The sequence below is a fragment of the Rhinolophus hipposideros genome (assembly GCF_964194185.1).
Source record: "Rhinolophus hipposideros genome assembly, chromosome: 2".
NCBI lineage: Eukaryota > Metazoa > Chordata > Mammalia > Chiroptera > Rhinolophidae > Rhinolophus > Rhinolophus hipposideros.
In genome coordinates this window covers 54,394,684-54,419,200 of record NC_138048.1, presented here as the reverse complement: position 1 = coordinate 54,419,200, position 24,517 = coordinate 54,394,684, and the positions used below count along the sequence as shown (strand labels likewise).

General features: G+C 35.5%; 1 protein-coding gene across 4 annotated transcripts in view; it reads left to right on the top strand.

The window, feature by feature from the left end:
• The window catches only part of OPA1 (OPA1 mitochondrial dynamin like GTPase), an 82,304-nt gene that overhangs the window by 28,126 nt on the left and 29,661 nt on the right, over nt 1-24,517 (top strand). For all 4 annotated transcript variants that reach the window (XM_081072655.1, XM_081072652.1, XM_081072653.1 and 1 more), the window contains 16 exons: nt 1,523-1,609; nt 2,391-2,504; nt 5,816-5,896; nt 6,024-6,098; nt 6,396-6,467; nt 6,551-6,650; nt 6,991-7,121; nt 9,726-9,798; nt 9,893-9,965; nt 10,900-11,015; nt 11,856-11,920; nt 12,721-12,797; nt 17,438-17,603; nt 19,678-19,830; nt 21,181-21,289; nt 21,793-21,872. In XM_081072655.1, coding sequence (XP_080928781.1) covers nt 1,523-1,609; nt 2,391-2,504; nt 5,816-5,896; nt 6,024-6,098; nt 6,396-6,467; nt 6,551-6,650; nt 6,991-7,121; nt 9,726-9,798; nt 9,893-9,965; nt 10,900-11,015; nt 11,856-11,920; nt 12,721-12,797; nt 17,438-17,603; nt 19,678-19,830; nt 21,181-21,289; nt 21,793-21,872 — 1,572 coding nt within the window. The remainder of the gene's footprint in view (nt 1-1,522; nt 1,610-2,390; nt 2,505-5,815; nt 5,897-6,023; nt 6,099-6,395; nt 6,468-6,550; nt 6,651-6,990; nt 7,122-9,725; nt 9,799-9,892; nt 9,966-10,899; nt 11,016-11,855; nt 11,921-12,720; nt 12,798-17,437; nt 17,604-19,677; nt 19,831-21,180; nt 21,290-21,792; nt 21,873-24,517) is intronic.

Here is a 24,517-nt window from a genome sequence, read left to right as displayed (position 1 = left end):
TTTTTCTGTCATAAAATGAAATGCTAATGAAAATTTTCAAAAAGTTTTCATTTATTAGGTGGATAGGGTAGCAGTTGTTTTCCATTTATTTTTAGGTGTTAAGAGGTGAGAGAAACTGTAGGTCCTTATTTTGTTCCTACTTTAGCATTAAAGCTTACCTTTAATTATTAAATGCTTAATAGCAGCCTTTTTTCCCTCTGGCTCGTTTATTTGTTCATTTATTCATCAAATACTTACTGGAACCTTGTTATTTGCCAGGCACCATCTTTGGTCCCAGTTCTACACAAAGAGAGAAACAATACAGAAAGTTTATTCCTGGTGCTGTCACATTTTTGTCTGCCTAGCTGCTAAAGTACACTTAATCATTCCTACTGATTTAGTTTTTTTAGTGATTCTTTCTCTGCTCTAATCCTTTCTTTAGTCTCTCTCTGTGTTGCACACACACACACACACACACACACACACACACACACCCCAAACTTGGTAGAGGATGATTTCCTTGCAGTTGGTCACCTGACCCCTTATTTGGCCTTTATGGAGTTAATGGTACTCCTTTGTTGTGCATTTAATATTAACTATTCAATATTAAATAATAACTTCCCTCTTTTACTATTTAATTAAAAGGTTAGGAAATCCTGAATTCATGTACTTTAATAATTAGTGTATCTCTAAATAAAGTAATTTGGATAAGAAAAAATAGAATTTGATTCTATACTATTGTACTATCAATATGTATTTACATAATTAGAAAAACAATATATTGATTATGGGAATACATTTTGGATTTATCAGCTTTTTTCTCTTGAAATCTATGGGTTTTTAAAATATTTCACTGTTTATTTTTTTTAATTAAAGTTTATTGGGATGACAATTGTTAATAAATTTATATAAATTTCAGATGTACAATTCTGTAATACATCATCTATATCTCACATTGTGTGTTCACCATCAAGAGTCAGTTCTCTTTCCATCACCATATATTAGACCTCGTTTACCCTCTTCTAAAGAAAGCCTTAAACCCCTAAGCTGTTGTCTATGACTATGAGATTTTGTTCTTTCATTTGTTTGCCTTGTTCTTTTGTTGTTTTTGGTTTATATACCACATATCAGTGAAATCACATGGTTCTCTAGTTTTTCTGTCTGACTTATTTTGTTTAGCATTATACTACTCTCTAGATCCATCCATGTTGTCACAGATGGTACTATTTCATCTTTTCTTGCTGACGAATAGTATTCCATTGTGTATATATACCACAACTTCTTTTTTTTTAATTTATTTATTGGGTGACAGTTGTTAATGAAATTACATAATTTCAGGTGTACAATTCTGCATTACATCATCTATAAATCCCATTGTGTGTTAACCACCCAGAGTCAGTTCTCCTTCCATCACCATATATTTGATCCCCCTTACCCTCATCTCCCTCCCCCCACCCTACCACAACTTCTTTATCCATTCATCTATCGAAGGACATTTTGGTTGTTTCCATGTCTTGGCTATTTTTTTTTTTTAATTTTATAGAAATCTTTGATTGACATGTATTCTGAAGTTCTTGATGTTCTATCTGATTATGATGCCAGTTATAATACACAAGATCATCTGCCAAGGGTAAGTAAAAAATTAATAAATAATGAACTTGCCCATTAACAAAAACCACTTCAGGTTTTAAAATAGTTGTGTTTGTGTGTATATATATATGCACACACACACAATGCATACGTTTTCATATATACGCACATAGACATAACAGTAGATATATTTTTTACCTATATAATATTATTTATGTATTCTAGATGATGCCTTTGTCATTGAATTTTGTTTGACTACTTTGATCCATTGGTTTACTTATGTGTAATAAAGGAAGGCTGTCAGATATCTGGCAGTACATATTCATATTATCCATGATATTAAAGTACCTGAACAGTGGCTTACATTTGGCACATGAGTGAAATTTAACCTCATAGAATTAAAAACTACATAGGGCGACCAGTTAGCTTATTTGGTTAGAGCGTGGTGCTAATAACACCAAGGTTGCGGGTTCAATCCCTGCATGAGCCACTGTGAGCTATGCCGTCCTTAAAAAAACACACAAAAAAACAGTGAAAGAGTAAACTAGCTGTGGAAAAGATTTTTGGAACATAAATGATCTGTTTTTAGGAATAGTTTAAGTTAGCACAATTTTGTAGTCATAATTTGGTTATCAATAATGGATCCAACTCATGTTTTGCTATTTATATTTTCAGTGTGCATGCATGTATCAACTGTCACTTTTTTAATGGGTGATATTTTAAATCATTTAACTAGATATTTTGGGACTAAAAAAATATCTCAGCAACATTCCAAATATATTTGAATTTATATGAATAAATGTTATTTGTTTTGTGTTAAGGTTGTTGTGGTTGGAGATCAGAGTGCTGGAAAAACTAGTGTGTTGGAAATGATTGCTCAAGCACGAATATTCCCACGAGGATCTGGGGAGATGATGACACGTTCTCCAGTTAAGGTAGGAAAACAGGCCATCTGAATGAAGTCCCTTCATCTGAAAGTAACTGCTTCAGTGAGCTTTGTGTATTGTGTTGAAATAAAGAATTTTAACTAAAGAAAGAACTTACATATAACATTTTGAATTATTCCTATTACAGAAATTAGTAGGAGTCACAGTCAGGAGGCCAGTGTGGCAGGAGCTAGGTGTGAGGGGAGAGTGATGAGAGAGGAGGGCAGAGGTGAGGTGCAATGGGAGGCCCAACTGTACTAAGCCGTTACCAGGCCTTTGGAGTTTATTCTGAGTAAGGTAAGCGAAAGGCTGAGTAAGAGAATGAGAATTTCTAGTGTGGGTATCTAGTCCAAGAGTGTTCCATGCAGAGAGTAAGCTAGTGCAAAGCCCCTGAGGTAGTTAGGTGGCCGTCGTGTTCAAGATCAGTGAGGCTAGAGCGAAGAGGAGTAGGTGATGGGGTCAGTGGGATAATGGAGGCCAGGGAGAAGCAGGTCATTAAGGCCTTGTGGGTCATCGTGCAAGCTTTGGTTTTTATTTTGAATAAAATGAGGAGCCACTGCAGGGTTTTGAGCAGAGTAATAGCATTTGTTAAGGTCCCTCTCAGACTGGTGTGTTGAAAATAGACATAGGCAAGGTGCGTAGAACCAGGGAGACCAGGTGGGAAGCTGTCGGAGTATCCAAGTGATACTTGGACCAGGGAAGTAGCAGTGAAGGTGATACGAAGTGGTTTTATCTATTATGAAAGACTCAGCAGAATTTCTTGACATATTTGATGTGGAGAGAAAGAAAGCCAGTTGTCAGAGTGACTATGAGGGTTTTGGCGTAAATAAATTAAAGCTTTTAATTGGCACGGTGAAGTCTGGATTAGAATGCATTCGCTTTGGGGAAGAAAATCAGGAGTTTTGGACTTGCCGAGGGGTGTTAACACATAAGAAGTTGCATATGCAAGTTGGAGAGCCGTATGCTAGAGACTTCAATTTAGGACATATAATTAGTTATCTAAAGGTAGTAATTAAAGCCATGAAATTACTGGATAAGATCACCAAGGGAGTGAGAAGAGAGAGAGAAGACAAAATGAAGGCTTGTGTCCTGGGCACTCCCAACATTAAGAGATTGAGGGAGGAGGAAACAAGGAAGGAGCCTGTGAAGGGGCAGCCCGTGTGATAGGAGGGAAACCAGAACAGTGCAGTGGGTGTGCTGGAAGTCGGGGAAAGAAAGTAGGCAGGAGATGGGAGGGGTCGGCGACATTGATGCTGCTGAGACTTGATCATTGAATTTACAGTGGAGGCAAGTTAGTGGGCTATGTGGGCGTTTCCTTCTGATTGCTTCAGTGACATAAGCTAGATGATCAGCTCTTGATTAAAGAGAGCGGCAAAGGTATTGAACACGGAGGTAAGAGGGAAGTGCGAAGTCTTTTGTAGGCGAGTGGTGACTCCAGGATTGAGTTGATAGGAAGTCGAGAAATACTAGGATTGCTGACTTGTACTGAAGTCCCCATTAAGGTCTGTGGACACGAATTTAAGGGGACACTGTATGGTTGTGGGGTTTTTTTTTTGTTTGTTTTTGTGTTTTTTTTTCAGTTCAGCTGGTGGGTATAAGTATAGAGTAATTGGGAAAATGGAAAATTAAAATCAAGAATGAAGGCCAGAAGAGTGGTAGAAAATGAGACGATGAGGCTAATGATAAAATCTTCCAGGAATGAAGTCTGTTTATTAGTGCAAACAAGCAGTCTGGTGTGATTCGTACAGAGTGCACTATTTGGGGTCTGGCTATGAATTCAACTGTGTTGTGTCAAGATACTTAATTTTTTATTGCTCTGGAGTATTGTTTGAATGAACCACATTTTATAGATCCATTTTATTATACTATTGATGGGTATTTGGGATGCTTCCAATTTAGGAAGAAAAAAAATGAACTGACTACACCTCCTATCATGCTCTATAATCAACCATAGGAGCGTTGTACACCTGCCTTTTACATTGTTAACCAGCACCGTAATTGTAGTGGCTGTGGATGATGACATGTTTTAGGAAGGACTTCACTTTCTTCTAGCAGGCTGGAAGATTTCCTTGAGACTGATAGGGCCGGTCTCTTTCTGGTTTGCCATTACTCCACTACCATTTACCAGGGTGTCTCCTCATTGGTGGACTCTGAGCTCCCCTGAAGAGAGATTGCCAAAACCAGGACTTAGCATGTTAGCCTCTTCAGTAGCTTCTTTCTGCTTTGTTTCTTAATGTGCAAATGCCTTAAAGGGAAATTGAGTGCAGAATATAGGGCTCGGAATTTGGAGATTTGTTTCTGCTCTGTATTTTTCTCTGGGACCATGGCACCTAAAGTCGTGGCTGCTTGATAACCCTGAATTCTGATTTTGTCTCCTCAACCCAGTGAAACTGCTGCAGGTTTTAAGCTTTTCTCTCAGGCCACCATGTGCCACAAATTAGCAAATGCCCTGAGAGAAAATAGCTGCTGGAATATCCCTTTAAAATTCTTTTGGTCTTGGATTCAGTCCATATTGCTCTCTGATGCCTTCCAACAGCTGGCTTTTGTATGTTATCTAGCCTGTTTAGCTAATCTCAGCAGAAGGAATTGTAGTTTGAAAATGAATGTGATCATCATAGAGAAGCTTGAGAAGTTACAATTTGGAGACTGTGATGTTTAGAAGTTCTAGTAAAACCACTGGCTGTTAATATGTAAGTCATTAGAGAATTTCTTGCTCAAGTGTCACTCCTTGGAGGAAGGCTGCCTTAGCTCCCTTGTAGTTAGTTGGTACCACTCTCTTCTGTGCTGCACTGTCCTGTTAACTCCGTGTGTATTTCTTCCAGTATATAGTGAGGTCTAAACCAGGGACCGTCAATTCTTCATGTTTCCCTACCTACAACACTTGCCATAGCTCTCCATAAATAGATGTTGAATAAATGAATTGTGCTTTCCTTAAATTTACCTTTAAAGTTAAAATGCAAGATTTTCTTTTAGTTTTGCAGTTTTAGATGGCTGTTTTTGTTCATGCTCAGTACTCTATATGACATTAACTGAGAAACAAGAAGGGGCAGCAGCATTTCAGGTCACAAAAGATGTAAAGGAGCCAGTAGTCTTGCTGGGCAATCTCAATACATGCGACCAATATGTGCACAGTACAGATGAAGAATACTGTGGTTTTGGCGCAGCCTTGTTGACAGGTTTTGGGGATACTCCTGACAAGTAGCATGAAGGGACGGCTGGATTTATATAATGCAGTGGCCCTGACTAGACCATGTAAGTGCTGTGGCAATGAATATGAACTGTAAATTCATGATTATATCTCAGTTTTCTGTTACTTTCAGGTGACTCTGAGTGAAGGTCCTCACCACGTGGCCTTATTTAAAGACAGTTCTCGGGAGTTTGATCTTACCAAAGAGGAAGACGTAAGTAGAATTCATATGAAGTTCATGTGTGTAACTTCATAATCCGTGTGAGCTTGTAAAAGACAACTTAAATGGAATATTTGTTAACTGAAGATTTCCTTAGGATTTTGTTGTTTTCCATTCATAGCTTGCAGCATTAAGACATGAAATAGAACTCCGAATGAGGAAAAATGTGAAAGAAGGCTGTACTGTTAGCCCTGAGGTAAGTGTTGCAACTCATTTCAATAATGTTTTATGGGAATCCAATGTTTGTGATTTGGAATAAATCATGATATTGGTGTTGATGTTTATGCAGCTATACTAAGATAACATAGATTTTTTTTGTTGTTGTTAACATTCCAAATAATGTATCATTTTGTGGATAATTTTGTAGACTATTACTTTTAGGATCGGAAAAAGAATAACTTTTTCTGAGCACTATATCTTAGTGGATGAGATATAGAATTTTCAGAAACAAACTTCCCCCCAAATTAGTTTGTTTTGTTTTTCCCCTGAACAGACCATATCCTTAAATGTGAAAGGCCCTGGGATACAGAGGATGGTGCTTGTTGACTTACCTGGTGTGATTAATGTAAGTGTATGCAAAATGTGTATTTATCTTATGCCCACTGTGGAAAACATTTATAGTGACATTTGAAACCTTTTTTCTTTAAGACTGTGACATCAGGCATGGCTCCTGACACAAAGGAAACTATTTTCAGTATCAGCAAAGCTTATATGCAGAATCCTAATGCCATCATACTCTGTATTCAAGGTAAATCTTATCAAAAGATTTTAATTACATTGATACGCTTCCTTCTCTAGCAATCCAAGCTTTGCTCAAAATATGCACATTATATAAGCATGTGAGGTAAATATGTTTCGCCCTGTCTTACTCATTTTATTACTAAGTAAAATTGAAGTTGGGAATATTTTGATAAATGTCACTGTAGGCATCATAGAAATTGTTATTGGCTAGAATTTCTTTTTGTAACTAAGATGCATGCGTATTAAGTAAGTTTTCCTTACTATAAGAGAGACACAAGGGTGTAGCTTGTGAAAGTTTTAAAACCCACTTGGCAATTATTACAGTGTCATTTTTCACTTATTTTCAGATGGATCGGTAGATGCTGAACGCAGCATTGTTACAGACTTGGTCAGTCAAATGGATCCTCATGGAAGAAGGACCATATTTGTTTTGACCAAAGTAGACCTGGCAGAGAAAAATGTGGCTAGTCCAAGCAGGGTGAGAGCAACTTCTTTATTGTGAGAGAACAAATTCTTTATACAAGTTCCAGCTAGGACAGGGACTGGTTGTAAAAAAAAGAAAAATCCTATGGAATACTTTATCAGAGAGTAGTGGTAGAATATTTTCTTGGTTCTCACTGGAAACAAAGTATTGGAAAGTTATAGTAAATTACTTAAGTGCAATTTTAAGGTATAAATAAAATTCCATAATTAGAGTTACTTTGTTTTAGAAGTACTTAAACTGCTAATGTTGCATATTCTAATTTAATTTAAATAATTTTGTATGCTGACACAGTCTTTAACCTCATTTGTGGTGTTTCTTTTGTTTTATTTGGTTTTTAGTTGATGTTCTTAAGTTAGTGTAAAACTAGTGACAGTATAGATCCCTTTTGGAACTTAATGTGTGCCAACTTTTTTTTTGCATATAAACATTACTATTCCTAACTGATCAAAGACTGTATAGCAGATGTTTATAATAGAGAAGACATTTGATTGGATGTCAGACCTTAGCATTCTTACCCGTGCTACCCAACCAATTGTGTGTGTCGTTGGGCAAATCTTGCTACTTTTCTGCATCCAGTCAGTGCACAATCCAGCCTATTATCTAGTTGATCTCTAGAGTCATTTTCAATTTTGAAATTCTGTGACTTCGATTTCTGTACATGTGTTTGTTCGTTGTCACTTCTCTGCCCCTCATGTAATAGGGAAATAGATTTATTTCAAGGTAACGTTATGTATCTATTAGGGTTCAAGTCTTGACTTAAAACATGCTCTCTACTTAATTGTAAAGGCATAAGGTAGTGGTTAAGAGTGCTGAATCTGTAGCCAGGTTGCTTGGTTTTAAATCCTGTCTCTGCTATATGCTAGCTATGTAAACTTGGGTTAGTTACTTAACTTTTCTAGTGCGTTAGGCTTCCTCGTCTGTTGTAAATGAAGATATTAATGATACTGTCTCATGAGTTGTGAAGGTTTAAAGAGTTAAATTTTTTTTCGAAAGTGATTAAAGTAGTACTCGGCACTATGATAACATCTACATGGTGGCTGTCATTTATTATTATTATTATTATTATTATTATTATTCCCCATGGGAAAAATAAGTACCCATCCCTCGTGCTACTGCTTAGAATTTCTCTCCTTGCCACCTGAAACTTTCTGGGACTGTGTGCCTCTCTCAGGCGTTTCCAACACAGACTACTCCTAGGTTTACTAATTGTCTACAAGGATTCAAGGACTCAAACACATAGTCATACTTATGCCTAAGATTTATTAACAGTCGTGGGATACAAACCAAAATCAGAAAGGGAAAAGGTGCAAGAGATGACATTTGGAGGGAAAAACCGGGCTCAAGTTTCTAAGAGTCCTTTCCGGTAACAATCACAAAAGACACACTTTATCCTTCCATCAATAAGTTGCTCATTAGAGACTTAGCACCTAAGATTTTTATTGGGGGTGGTCATGTAGGCACCTCAGGTACCCAAATTCCAGATGCCCAAACGAAAACAGATGTTCACTATAAACGACATTGCTTGCACAATAAGCTATTGTTATTTAGGGGAAGTTTTATATCAGTGTAGGGAATTGTTTATCAATTAACTTCCCAGATTGCAGCAGAGGAGAAGCAGGCCTTTCTAAGGACAGCAGCCTTAGGCCTGCTGTGTTAACTGTTTTAACTCCGTAACCTGTGCTTTACCTTATTATATGGGTAAGGTCCATTGTGGCACTTCTTGTCGTGATTCCGAGAAGGGGACAAGTGAGGTAGAAGCAGATTTGTGTGCCTTCTTACCATCTCTTTTCATTTCTTTCATTTCTTTCTCCTCTTCTCTAGGATAGTAAGTTGGTATTTCTTTTGAAATGTAATTGAAGCTTACATCAGTCCATTTTTATACCAGTGATTGCGCGTTAGCTTAGGGATATAACTTGTCTTAGAGGAGGGGTTCTTAACATCACTAAGTATTTATCTGAGTGCGCTTCTGGGAGCAGGAACTCTTTTACGTTATGTGTGAGTGATAGATCTCTGTGCAAAAGTGCATTTTTCTGGGGACAAAGTCTATAATTTTTATTATATTTAGAAAAGAATTTTTGACCCTTAAAGACTTGAGAATCAATGGATCCAAATATTTTTTTTTAAAGTAAGAAAGATAGTCCAAGTTGGGTAGAATTTAAATATTGATGAAGAGTATGGGGAAATAATTACAGCAGCTACCATTTGTTGAGTCTTCTGCATGCCTGGCATGGTGTTAAGTATCATATTATCTCTTATAATCTTCTCGACCATTTTGAAAAAGTTAAGTAGTGTACTTAAGACCACATAGGTAGTAAGTGGCAGAGTAGAAATTCAAATAAAGGCCTGACTCTCAAACACTACACATCATTCCAAGTTTTCATTATGTTTTAATAATACATTTTTTAATATACTAAAATTAAATGTATTTATTTTTTCCTCAAATAGCAATTGAAATACATTTTTGCACTTTTGTTCAGATTTATATATTTGGATGAACATGTACTACATTGATAAATTTACTTTCTAAATAATATATTATGCTTTTAAAAATTATGTAAACCTACATCTCACATTTATTTTTCTCACTTTTAAAAATAGATTCAGCAGATAATTGAAGGAAAACTCTTCCCAATGAAAGCTCTAGGTTATTTTGCTGTTGTAACAGGAAAAGGTATGCGACGATGGATTATTATAATTGAAGGTTTTCTTGTTTTCAAATAATAAATATTTATTTTCTTAGAACTTCACCATCATTTTTTCCCTAGGAAACAGCTCTGAAAGCATTGAAGCAATAAGAGAATATGAAGAAGAATTTTTTCAGAATTCAAAACTCCTGAAGTAGGTATCTTATTTAAGTATTTAAAGATTTTATAGTGAGGGAGTAGCTTAAACTTTTCATCTGAAAGTATGTTTATAGCTGTTAGTTTAACATTGAATTTCCAGAATTTTTTCCAAATGGTGATCTTTATCTAATAAGCAAGTCCTCCAGCGACTGACAGAATTGGGAGCCATTTGTCCCATGGTACAATACACGCTGGTATAGGAAACTGCCCCTTGGGATGTGGGCAGTGAAAGACAACATGGACACCTTTAAAGTTGTTTCACTTGTAAAGTGATTTTTAAAAATCAGCACTGACAGTTTTTAGTATGTGTACACATTTCTCTTAGCGGTATTGGGGAAAGTTGGAGTGGGTTTGGGGATATCAAAGAGGTGTCTCTGTCTAGACATTGACAAAAATTAACAGAAAATAAGGTACTAACAGAAAAACAAGAACGACGAGCTAAAGGGCAACTGAATTATACCAAACTTGATCTGTAGAGAGCCTCTTGAAATGGAAAAGTATGTTTGCCTCTATATTAAGTATAATAAATCAGGACAGTTCTTATAAACCCAGTCTTGAGTATTATCCAGTGGGCTAGGAACCAACAAGCATCTAGAGCTGAGCTGCCCAATCCAGTCATCACCAGCTTTATGTGGTTATTTATATTTAAAGTAGGTAACATCAAATAAAATTAAAACTTCAGTTCCCCATTCACAATAGCCACACATTTCAAGGGCTCGATAACCCCATGTGGCTAATAGTAGCTACCATTTTGGATAGCTCAGATACAGAATTTTTTTTGTCATAGAAAATTTTCTTGGACAGCACTGGTATAAAATGTGTAAGTGACTATTCTCATTACATTGTTATAACATGCACATTCTCAAACTTGGTGATAGTATAGTCCATTTGCCATTTTAGTATACTTTAGCTCTTGTTACTTTTTATAGAACAAGCATGCTAAAGGCACACCAAGTGACTACCAGAAATTTAAGTCTTGCTGTGTCAGACTGCTTTTGGAAAATGGTACGAGAGTCAGTTGAACAACAGGCTGATAGTTTCAAAGGTAAGTTAGATTTTTAAAATAAGGCAACAAATTGAGATATTTTATTAGCTGGCAATCTTAGACATCCATCAGATTCTTTACTCCTGTCGTTGACAGTTGGTTTTTAGTTCATTCCTATTAGATAGTATGTGGAAACTGGAAAAAAAAACACAAATTGTTGTACAAAAACAGGATTTTTCCTTTCAGAGGAAGCATTGCTGGGAGCACACTGCAGAGTTTAAACAGATTAGAAAATTTGCAGTGGTGTTGGGGAGAAAGAGCTTAGTAAAAAGTGGACTCAGAGTTCCCCTTTTGTTGGGGGAAGAGGAGACGTGTTGGGAAGCACAGCAGCCTGAGCCTCAGCTACATGGTACTAGTTCCTGAATCCCATACTTTCCCACGCTGTGGCTTTGCTTTCATGAGACGACACCTTCCTTCCCTTTCCCCATTTGGAAATACTACTTATTTTTCCCATTTAGTCCCTCAGCAACCTTGTAAGTGTTATCATTCCCATTTTGCAGAAAAGGCACAGAGTAACTTACCTAAATAATGTACCAGTGTCATGCAGGGGTAGGCCCAGAATTTGAGTCTTGGTGATATGAAGCCAGAGTCCATGCTGTTAGCTAACTGTACTAAACTGCTTCAGCAGTGTGTTTTGTGGATTGAAATGGAGAAACTAGAGTCAAGGAGATTAGTTTGGAAAACTGTTGCAATAATGAGCTTCTGAGATGTTGAGAGCCCACAGTACTCAGGAGCCATAGGTGCACTCACAAATTCAGTTAATGCAGAAGATGTACTAGGTAGCCTTTAGCCACTGCAAAGAACGAATCCTCAAGCTGGCACATCTTTCTTCTTCCTCAGCAACACGTTTTAACCTTGAAACTGAGTGGAAGAATAACTATCCTCGCCTGCGAGAACTTGACCGGGTAATATTTGTGTTCTTCATGTATTTTGTATATATTTAATTTAATGTTGTGCTCTAACAAAATTTATGTTGATGAGCAAAATGTGGTAAGCTAAATTGCTTTGATTTTTGAACGGGATTACTAATTTAGATCTGCAAAAATACATTTCTAGGAGCAGTTACCTTTTCTACAATAATTTAAATTATTTCATAATATTACAAAAATAATTAGGGATCATAGATGTCAAAACAAGTGTTTAAAAATATTTTCCCAGAAGACGAAGAATATTTTTTAAAGGTCTTACAGAATTAATGTGTTTATGTAATGTAAACTTTTGAATATTATGCATCAGCTTTTTTACTGTTTCAGCATGTACTGTGGAAAAATACACTCTAGTGGGAGTGTATTATTAAAATTATTTAATAACAATTTTAAATACTGGTTTTCCTTGATTTTAAAATGCCATCAATTGTAAAACACATAATCAGTTTTACTAATACACTAAATTAATATGTATTAATACTTTCACATAACATTTGTATGTGAAAAATTTATCTGAACAAATTTTATGTGAAAAATTACATTCAGAATTAAGTGAATAAGGTAGACATTGTGTCAGTTTCTTTGTCTTTGTCTGGATATTGGCATTCCTGAAAAAGAGCCCAGAAGAGAAGAGCATTATTTGCTGGTCATGCATGCTTCAAACCTAAGCTCATCCTACTGGCCCCGTAGAGACTTTCCCTTTAGTTATTCGTGAAAATCATGACGGGCAAATTGACTGTCTTATGAAAATCTTACTGACTTGTATCTATTTTGCCTAGAATGAACTATTTGAAAAAGCTAAAAATGAAATCCTCGATGAAGTTATCAGTTTGAGCCAGGTTACACCAAAACATTGGTGAGTATTTGACCTTTTCTCAAAGACCTTACTATATGAATTATAATGAAGTACTAAACTTTCGATTGACAGAGCAGTGATTTATTCTAGCCTTGGCTCATCACACAAAACACTTAGTAAAATAGGCAAGAACATAAAAGTATCTAACCACTATTCTAGTCTAACCAATTAAATATTTAAGTAGAATAAATTATGTATTTATTAAGTGTATTTTAGAAGAGATACTCTGAAAGATAGGTTTCTCCATGCTCTTTCTAAATTTTGAGTTATCTTAGGTTTTTCTTTACCTTTAATGTTTTGTACAAATCACATTTCAAATTGAATCTTATTTGAGATTTGTTTAAAATAGAGAGTAAGTGTATCCTTTTGAAAATACTCATGCAACTCTCTTTCAAGGCAAACTCACCTTCAATGTATGTTGTATGTAAATTTGGGCACAGTCAGATTTGTTGGCATGAAGCACTGTAACCAAAGTAGGTTCTGTGTTCCTCAAGTAGGCTATGTATAAATAGCCTTGAGACTTTCACATTCATATTTTAATTCACAAATTCCTTGTGTATCTATTATCTATCTAATGTAGTGAGTAATATTTTAAAGAGATGTATCACTCTTGGAGCAAAACTATCCTTACTGCCATTCCTGATAAGTAGTTTCTGTGCTCCTGCTGTTGAATCAGTTGAAGATGATCAAGACCGAGCCTAGACTGTAGTGACCAGTCCTTACACCTGAAGTCAGTATTACCGGTTTCCCCATCTTGGTGCCCTTCTTCCTCAGCAGTGAACCCTTCTCTCTTTAAGTAGTCAAAATTGGCCTATTTTTAATCTCCCCTTATCAAAAAATGGAATCTGATTTTATCTATACTTATTGATTGATTATCAGACATCTATACAGCACAACTTATCTTTATTATTATTTGTATTTTAAGCCAGTTCTATGGTTTTCTTTAATCCACTTAGCTTTTGAAATTGCAGGAGATGGTGAGTGTGTGTGTGCGCGCGCGCGCACGTATATACACACATACACACATTCATAGAATGAATATAATACTCCTTGCCCTACTAGGTTGTATGAGGATAATGTACATAAAAAGTGATTTGGAAACTATAATAACTAATAATGCTACTTGTGGGAGAAAAGGATGATGCTTCTGTAAGCTTCTGGCATCATCAAATGGAATGGTTAGTTTTGTTTGGACAGAGCAAGTCTAAAAATCAAAGTATACCGACACTAAAGCGAGCCTTGAAGATAAATTGAACTTATTTAACACACAAGTGGCTGAAAGGAATTGTGAAGGGACAGGAAACCTGTATGGCCAGATTGCCTGTTGAGAAGGGAAGGGAGAAAACTAGGACATCTGGCTGCTAGAGATTTATTCTGGGAGCTGCTGGATCAGATGATTTTGTATATTTTCATCACTTTTTTTCCCCAGACTATAGCTTAACAAACAGATCAACATAGCAGGTCCCAGTCTTGAACTATTCATGTCAAATTGAATTCAACTGCACTTGGTACCCAAAACATTTTATTTTTGTGACATAGTTGTGTTAGGTAGTATCTTTTTGCTGCACAATGCCTTACATGATATTTTAGAATACGTACATAAGATGCTATAAAGTCACAGGACTATTTGGTCTAGATATGGGATCTAGAAGCAGTGTAGTAAGCATTTTATATCCTAACGTTATAGTTTATTATTTACTTATAGACATTCTACTATACTTTAATTATATTTTAAGAAAGTTACTGGGGGTTTAGATTTGATATACGAGTATGCTGTATTATAATAACCTCTCAACGTTTTCACACAATGTGCTTGGTCATCAGGAATCGATGACCGACATTAATAGCAGGAGATATTGGTGTATCATTAACATCAAGTGACCATCATTATAGGTATATATTTTTTCATATGTCATTTAAAGGATAGCTGGCTGTATTTATAAAAATACACTTTTTTAAAAATGGTACCATGGTATACATACAATTTTTGGTGAAAAGTATTGTTTACTTTGTTGAGGTTAAAAGAATGAAAGGAAAATGGGAACGCACAGTTGAGTTTCCTAACTCAGAATTGAGTAGTCAAAAAGGATTTCTGATAATCATAATCTGAGATTTAAAGGGTCGAAAGGTTTTAGTTAAGGACAGTGAGAGGAATATTGTGGAGGTCAGTAAGTGAGTGCAAGAAAGGCGACCCAGGAAGCTGAAGGCGGTCACATCTGGCTTTACCATACATACGTGGAAGGAGGCATGAGGTGGGAGATAAAACAGTAGATGCAAGCAAGATATAGGTTATTGAGGGCCTTACAAGTCATGTTCAGAAGCTTGGAATTTATCCCAGGAGCACTGGAGCCATTGAAGAGGTTTAGGTCAGATTTGTGTTTTGAAAGATCTTTGTGGTTGAGAAAATGGAATATAGATGGAGGAAACTGAGCAGGGAGACAGTTGGCTGTTGCAGTAAGCTAGACAACAGGTGATAGTGGTTTGAACTTGAATGGTGGTTGTGCAGATGAGAAGAAGAGATATTTTTGAGATATTTAAGAGGTTGCCAAGAAGATAGAATTGACACAATTTAATGATTGGATGTATATAGGTAATGGAGAAGAGGAGTCAAACAGTGAGTACATTTATATCTAATAATTACATTGCTAGGAATCTATGGAAATGAAGATATATTTGACCAAGATGAACACATAAGAATCTTTACCACAGTTTTCTTTATATGTATAAAAAAATGGAAAACTTATGTTTTCTATTTGGAATTACATAATATTTAATTTATTCATTGAATGGATTACTGTGCAGCCATCGAAAAATATAGGATATTGACATGGAAAACTATACTATACAATTTTAAGTTTAAAAAAAGTATTTATAAAACAATATTTGTAATGATCCACTTGTGTAAATATACATGCACACAAATATGTATACAGGCAATAATTTTTTTTAATGATAACTTAAGGGTGTCTGGGATACAGATTTTTGGCCCGAAGACTCTTAGGAAGAGAACAGACCATGTCTGTTCTAAAGCAGAAGCAGCGAAAAGCCCTAGTGGTCAGAAGCTGAATCGTGGTCTTTTGTTCATTTTCCAGAAATTTTCTTGAGTTTGTGTTTAAAATGGTATGTAAATAGCAGGCCCTGACAAGCTTGTTTTCTTCACCTTGCTCCTAAAATTCTCCCATTATCTGTCATTAGCACCATGACTAAATTGACTTTGTCCTCTGGTCCTCAGTGGTGTAACCACTTCTCATATTCTTTCTTTTGTTTTCTGATCGTAACTGAAAAAAGACCTGAAAGTTAGCAAGGAAAACCAGCAGCTAAGCTCACTGGCCCAGTAGACTTAATTTTACACAAAATGTTGACGAGTATGAGTAATCTTGCATAGGAGGGAGTGTTCACTCTCCTCACGCAGGAGAATGCAGCTTGGCTTTTGGACAGCAGGGATGTCTGCCCCTTGAGTTGCGTGGCTGCATCCTAGAGAGTAGAGGTTGCTCTTAAGACACACCACTTGGTAAGCAGAATGTGTTTGTATATTGTCATATTGTATTACAGTACAAATCAGTTTGGGAGAAGCCCAATAAGTATTTTATTGAGATTTCGATTTTATTTCCTTGATTAAAATAGTTATTTTCTTATTTAGAGATCTGTGTTCATGTAAGATGTCTTTTAAGGCAGAATTTTCAATTTTTGATTATGCATTTTTTATATTATTACCTTAATCATAAAGCGCTGAAAAGTTTTACCTAGCAATATCTCATAATACCTCTGTGTTCTGTGCTGTGATCTGATAAATTGTTAAAATTATACCAAGAAGTTTTCAGTCTTGGACTCCGTTTTAAGTCAACACATACAAAGTATATATGAATATTAGGCAAATAAGCCAATGAAAAGATGCTTAGAATTATTAGTCATTAGGGAAATGCAAATTAAAACCATAGTGAGATACCACTATAAATCTATTAGAATGACTAAAATTAAAAGGACTAACTATACTAGGTGTTGTCAAGAAGCTGAGATTCTATAACTCATACTCTGCTGGTGGGAATGTAAAATGGTCCAACCATTTTGGAAAACAGTTTGTCAATCTTTTAAAAAGTTAAATATATAATTACCATGTGATCAACCATTCCACTTGTAGATATTTGCCCAAGAGAAACAAAAGCATAAGTCCATACCAAGACTTGTACATGAATGCTCATAGCAGCTTTATTTGTAGTGGACAAAAACTGGAAACAACCCAAATGACTATCAGCAAGTGAATAAACAGATTTCATGTAATGGATTACTACTCAGCAATAAAGGGAAGTGATATATTGGTCTACCCAACATCAATAAATCTCAAAATAATTATGCTAAGTGAAAGAAGACAGACAAAATAAGAGTAAATGCTATATGGTTGCATTTATATAAAATTCTGGAAAATATAAACTAATTTGTGGTAACAAAGCAGATCCAGTGGTTACAGCTTTTGGGGATGATGGATAAGTTCTTTATCTTGATTGTGGTAATGCACAGGTGTGGACATATGTCAAAACTTTAAATATGTACAATTTCTTGTAAGTTAATGATACTTTAATAAAACTGTTTTTAAAAAACTTAATATCTAAATTTGATGTTCTTGAAACTTTTTTTAATTTCAGGGAGGAAATCCTTCAGCAATCTTTGTGGGAAAGAGTATCAACTCATGTGATTGAAAACATCTATCTTCCAGCTGCACAGACCATGAATTCAGGGACTTTTAATACTACAGTGGATATCAAGCTTAAACAGTGGACTGATAAGCAGCTTCCTAATAAAGCAGTAGAGGTTAGGATATAATTTAATTAAATGGGTAAGAAGCATTATCGGAAGGGAGTAGGAGCTGTGAATTTTAGGTGTTATTCCCTTGCCAGCCACTATCTTTCTTTTTGGTCCCTATAGTCCATTTATCCTTTATTTCTCATTTTGTATTGGCAATTAACCTCAATGCTGCTACCAGTTACTACTGTTAAAAAAATATACTCATTGGTATGGTGTTGGTCTGAGGGTGTTGGTTTTTCTTCCAAATGCTAGCCACAGATAGCATTTAACAAAGCCAGCGACATTTGCTCGAATGTGAAATATTTTTAACTTCTATGGATAGAGATTCCGTAAGAAAAATGTCTAATAGATGAAACATTTGTTTAGTGATTTTCGCCAAGGCTCAATTATACTTAATCATTTCCTTAGGATCCTGCCAAAAGGTTAGACTGGTATTACGACTATAAGAAGGTACCTTAAAGAATGCATTTCTATTACTCATGTATCTTGGCTCTACCACTTAGCAGCTGTGTCATCCTTGGACTAGTTCCTTAAACTTTGTGTTTTCTCATCTGTAGAATAGGGACGATAATATCGCCTACCTCATAGATTGTTATAAAGAGTAAATGAGTTAACATATGTAAAATACTTAGACAATACTTGGCCCTGGTAACTGCTCAGAAAATGCCAGCTGCTGTGATGATGATGGCGACCGTTGTCCAAATTGATCTGCCATACGTATTACTCTGAAGAATGATTGTTGTAGCTAAGAGTCAGTGTGTCCTGTGCTTCTTTGTGAGGTTGCTCATAAAATTAGAATCAGTATTAAAAATCATTTTTCATACCTGCCTTAGAAACAAAATATCAGTTTCTGGTTATTCAGATGTACTTCACCCCTTTTCCTGTCCTGCTCCACGGGAGCTTCTTCACCTGTGTTCTCAATTTCCTTAAACCTTCCTTTCCAAGAACTCTTACAGCCGCTCTACCTAAGCTGCGTGTGCATGTTCGTGACCCCTGGTCAGTTCTCCATATATTCACTCCTTAGGTAATCAGAGAGCTACTGCCACTACTCCTGCCACGAGCTCTCCAGCCACGAGCTCTCCTCCCACGAGCTCTTCTCCCACGAGCTTTCCTCCCTTCTGGCCCTAACGTTTTTCTGGGCCCTGTCTTCTAATAGGATATTTTCACATCATACGGTTCAAGCAGTAGAAGTGATCATAAAAACAGTAATGGTTGCGTCTCTTGCCACTTTCCCCTTCACACGTAGGTGTGGTAGAAAGAGGTGGACCTGCTGAAGGTCAGGAAACATCGATTGTAATACGTCTCTGTGTATTTTTGGACAGTCACCTTTCTTGATGCCAAATGTCTTCATCTTTAAAATGAAGAAGGCTAAATATAAAAGACAACATTACCTAGCCCACTTTATCTTAAGTAGATCTAGTTCTTAATTACTTTGGACACTGCTCTTCCTTTCACTGTTCTGGTAATTAGGAGTTTGCTGTAACACAAGGCTGAATAATACTCAGCTATGTTTGAAAGTTATTGATGCATTGTTTCATATATTTGCCTACATGTAAAGATGTGAAGGAAACTAAATCGTCAAGAAATTTTAAACCTTTACAGAAGCAGACAAGCTCAGGTATTGTACAGAATGAAATAAGTGAGTTAAGTCTGGTGGCTGCCCAGAGTGCATACCCTACCTAAATGGGGCAGCTCTTGTTCAGCTCAGCAGGTGCTGCTGTGTACGAATGTGGGTACATTGTTGCCAGATATTTCAAGAGAGGCAGGAAGTACAGATTTGTGTGTGAAGCCTCTTAATTTTTAAATACCGGTTACTAATTTTTAAAAATTTAAAACTGTGTATGTCTAGCAAAATAGGTCAGGAGGTCAGATCTACTCTACCAGCTACCACTGTAAGATCTCCAGGCCAGAGTTTATATTTGCCAACGTTTTTGTTTTCAAATGTAGTTTTGTATGTATTTTCTGATAAGCTGATTTATCACATCTATTTGATTTTAAGGCATGTGTTTATTTTTCATGTTGCACATTAAGTAAAAGTATATAGTATAAATACAACTTTTTTTCTTTAAAATAATTCTAGGTTGCTTGGGAGACCCTACAAGAAGAATTTTCTCGCTTCATGACAGAACCAAAAGGAAAAGAGCATGATGACATATTTGATAAACTTAAAGAGGCTGTTAAGGAAGAAAGTATTAAACGCCACAAGTGGAATGATTTTGCAGAGGACAGCTTGGTATGTTGTTTGTATATTAGGGTGTCAGCCTCATCTACTAATATAGTTTCTCAAATTGATACTCTTATAGGAGACTATTTTGATATGACTGTTTAAATTAGATTCTGAATTTAAAATAATGAAAGAAAGAAATGGGTTTACAATCTGTAATTGACCCTTTGACATTTCTCTGCTCTTCTGTAATTGTCCTTGCTGTTTCTTTTTTGGCTATCATTTCAGAAGAAAGTCAAACTTCTCCGTAAACAAGCTTCTGTAAACTTCAACGAATTGTCATCCACTAGCCTAAACTGATAGAGGATAGATAGCTATTTCTCATTTTTACTGTCTGTGGTAATGAATTAGATGCATTGGTTTTCAGTGGATTTGAGTTATAAAATGTTAGAGAACTAAATCATAATGCTAACTATTATGTGTTGAATGCTTACAAGGTGCCAGAAACTCTGCTGTGTGTTTTGTAAGTGTTCTTTTATTTAGGTCTTAAACAGTCCTATTGTTGGCAAAGCTGGGATACACACGTGTTCTGTCTAATTAAGAAGCCTGGGTCCTGACCTCCACCACCTGATAACTTTTGTTAGGTAGAACATTCTCATCAGCATAATCAAGTCTTATTAAGCACCTGCTCTACTCAGACAGTTATGAGAAGCACTGTTGAAGGATAGGAGAAAGCAGTTTTCTGGGAAAATGCATATCTGACTGTGGGCTGGCCGTAATTGTGATTTTTTTTTGAAAGGAATATTTGTCCTCATTTGAAAACCATATTTATTCTTGTTAGATGCCTTATTAAGACTTTCTGAGAGAATGGTATCATTTTCATTCATTCATTCAATATTTGCAAAATTTGGAAACTAATTTTCTTAGAATAAATAACTGACATTTACTTAATGATTGTTGAGACCTTTTACATTTCCCTCCATTACATTTTTCTTTGCTGTTACCAGTGAGATAGATAATGGTTATTTTTTTTCTACTGTCTTTATTGAAAATGCTGACACATAGGTCATATGGCAAAAAGGACAGGTAAAGATGATCTAAATCATTAACTCCTGAATACTAGGGTTCTAGATGTTGGATTTTATGTAGTTAAATGTGTCATATCCCCCCACTCATGATCTTAGAGGTGATCAGCTCATTTAATTTGGGTTAGTAGAAAATATCCAGTTTGCTTTTTAGACGGAAAACTGACAAACAGGCAGATAATAGGACCTCCTGCATTTGTGTGGAAGGGATGCACTTTTATGTTGTTTTAGATATATCTGTTATTTTGTATATTTGCTAAGCTGTCAATTTGAATAAAATTAGTAAATGATAAGACAAATCAAATTAGCTATTTTTCTTTCTTTGTTATTTCAGAGGGTTATTCAACACAATGCTTTAGAAGACCGGTCCATATCTGATAAACAGCAGTGGGATGCAGCTATTTATTTTATGGAAGAGGCTCTTCAGGCTCGTCTCAAAGATAGTAAGTAGGGACACGAGTTACTGAGTTTTGCGCATGCCCAGTGATGAAAGAATCATTCAACTTCAGTGAACATTTGTAAAAAAATATATATATATATTTCAGGATCGTTGTCATTAATACTGTAGTTGAATATTATCTGTGGGATTTTTCAGTCAACTGCTTAGTAACTACCAAAAATATTAAATAAATTGGACACGTTTATATGTACTTATAATCTAAAAAACTGTAACTCAGACTATTTTAGTGCTTGCTATTATACTCATTAGAACTTTATAAGCAATTATACTTTTTATAGATTCTAAACATATAGTGTAATTAAATTCTTATATATGCACTATATCAATCATACAGTTATATAATTTTTTTTTTACTTCAACTAACTTTGTATTGATATATCACTTTGAAATAGTTAAGAGAGCAAAACTATTATTAGTTATAACTTATGTACTTGGTAAGTGATAAAATTCATGTTGAATTAATAAAAATTAAAAAAATTTTTTTAGCTGAAATTGCAATTGAAAATATGGTGGGTCCAGATTGGAAAAAACGGTGGTTATACTGGAAGAATCGGACCCAAGAACAGGTAAAAGCAAATCACTGATCTTATGATGTGTAATTTTGTCCATTTTTATTCAAGCATTAAAATATAACCTTTGCAATCGTCTAGACCAGTCTCAGTAATTACAAATGTTTATGTCAACTTTTCTAAAATATAATGAATCTTTAGAATAAATAGTAAACTATGAATGCAATTTTTTAAAGTGAAGTAGCTGTGTTATTAAAAGAAAGGGGAAATGAAATACGCCCCCTTTATGGTTGATTACTTTGTTCATTTCAATTCCCTTATTTGAGGTAAAATGAAGATTAAAATTATGAAAAGAAAAAGAATGACAAGGGTTTCAGAGGACATAAAATGAGTATGATTAGAATAAAAAATATAACTTTTTAAAACATTCTGTTATATTACCTCTGGATTTTTCTGTTGTCTATTCAAATGATTTTATTCCTTTATATTTTTTTGCTTCTGTGTTCACAAAATAAGTATAAAAGTTCAGACAAGAAGCAGAATTGTAGAATTCGTTTATTTACATTTAATGAGCCCTTCAGAAGAACAAAATGGTAAAGGCAAGTATAACTTTGCAAGTGATTAAGAGCAAAAATGTATAAATCATTAAAGTCCCCATTCCTCACTCTTTTTATTCTTTCCTTATTGTTATATTTTTTTTCTCCATCTAGCATTCAGTCTTACACCACTACCTCATTCTTCATTCCTTAAATAAAAAGGATATAAACAGAATATAGAGTTAGAATACATAAATAAACTAGTGAATGAGAAAAAGAGGTGGTGTCCAGTCCACTTCCTTTCCTTGTTCCTGAATCCATGTGATTAGAGAAAGGAGACAAAGATATGGAAATATTGAAAGAGGAGATAAAGATAATGAAAAATTACCAGATCACATATTACCCCGTTTTTTAATTTATTTTTTTGTTTTCATTTTAAATACAGAGTAAGTTATACATATATCTATATAACTACACACACACACACATACTATATTCAGCACCTTACCTTTTTCTAGTTTCATAAGCTGTCTATCAGATGTGCATCCCAATTCGTCTTAAAATAGTGAAGGGACAGTCATCCTCTTTTTTCTGATACGATGTTTTATGGAAAAAGGAGTTATTAAGATACTGAAGAGAAGCTGCAGAAGTAGACAGTTAGTGGTTGGATTATTCCTGTGTTCAGGGTTATCTCTGCTCCACAGATGGGCTGAGAGGAAGAGGTCTGTCAGAAAAGAAGTAGGGGAACTATCAGAGTTTCTGACTTTGAGACAGGAAGAGGCATTGATTGGGAAAAAAACGGTGTAAGGCAAATAAACTCCAAAGAAAAATGATGTCTGATCTTTATTGCATAGTGAAATTAGGCTTAAAGTCCCCAGAACAATTAATGATGACAAAACTTGTCTCAGCAATTTCATGGTAAATGGGCTTTGGCCAAGCACTGTCAGAAATGATTCCTGGTTGGAAGTTTTCTCAGGAATTTGAACTCGTAGGAGATCCCTTCAAGAGTAGCAGAGGAATTAGTTAAGATCAATGCAAGTATCTGCAGCCTAGAAGAGGAATATGGGAGCCCTTCTGAAAAGAGCCTTCTCCCAGGGTGTCAGGGCAGCATGCATAAGGCCCAGGCTGACTTTAGAACAGAGGCTGTAATTTAGAGTGTGGAGGGGAGAGACATTAGAATCGCCTGGGAACATGTTTGTATATGTATGTTTGTTTTCTTTTTCAAAACAAAGGCTCCTGTCAGACTCACTGAATCGAGTTCAAATCAAGTTCTCCTTCTCTAACCGTTCTAACCCTTTTACTCCCAGTTGAAAACCACTGTTCCAGACCTAGAGGTTACAGTGAGAACCAAATCCTAGAAGAGGTTGAGAATATTTCTAGGTCTTATTGCAAGTTTAGGGTAACTGTGTAACAGTTCCTTCTGTCTTTTTGAGTGACCGGATTTAACAGGAAAATAAACTTAAGATTGTCCTGTGTTAAAGATGAGAAATCCATGCTCTGAAAACTTTTGTGCTTTTGTGGTGTGACTTTTTCCTTAGTTTTCTAGGAAAAATCCATTCCTCCGAAACATTCTCACCTTGTCTGAGCTGAAGTAATGCAGATCTTGGTCAGAATATTTGGGAGAGAAGTGTTGTCCTAAAGACCAAGTGAGGTGGGGACAAGTGGACAGGTGGAAGTGAAAGCAAGACAGGAAGAGTTGGAGAATATCATATTTAGAGATTTCCTTCCTACCTCAGACCAAATAGCAGATGTTTAAGGAAACAGTGAAATTTCTCTCTATTAAGTAATATTTATTCTAAAATGTCATGTTTTTGGAGATTATTAACTCGTAGTTTCATTTACAGGCCAATTATTTGTGTTTAAGTGTTATTCTTGTATAAATACTCAGATTCTGTAGCTTGATACAGTTTGGGCTAAGTGCTGTGGTAGCAATTTGTTTAGAGTAATTAGTGAATTTGTCCTGATACCATGCAATTTCTAAAGAAGGATTGAAAAATGAAAAGATACACTTAATTTGAGACTGTATAAGAATCTTATTTTCAAACTTCCCACTAGTATGTATATGTTTTCCTTGTTTGGTGAAAAGATTATGGACAACTATAGAGAAGAGACTGGAAGTGAATTTAAGAATGATAGGCACCTCACAGAAGCAGTCTAAAAAGCACG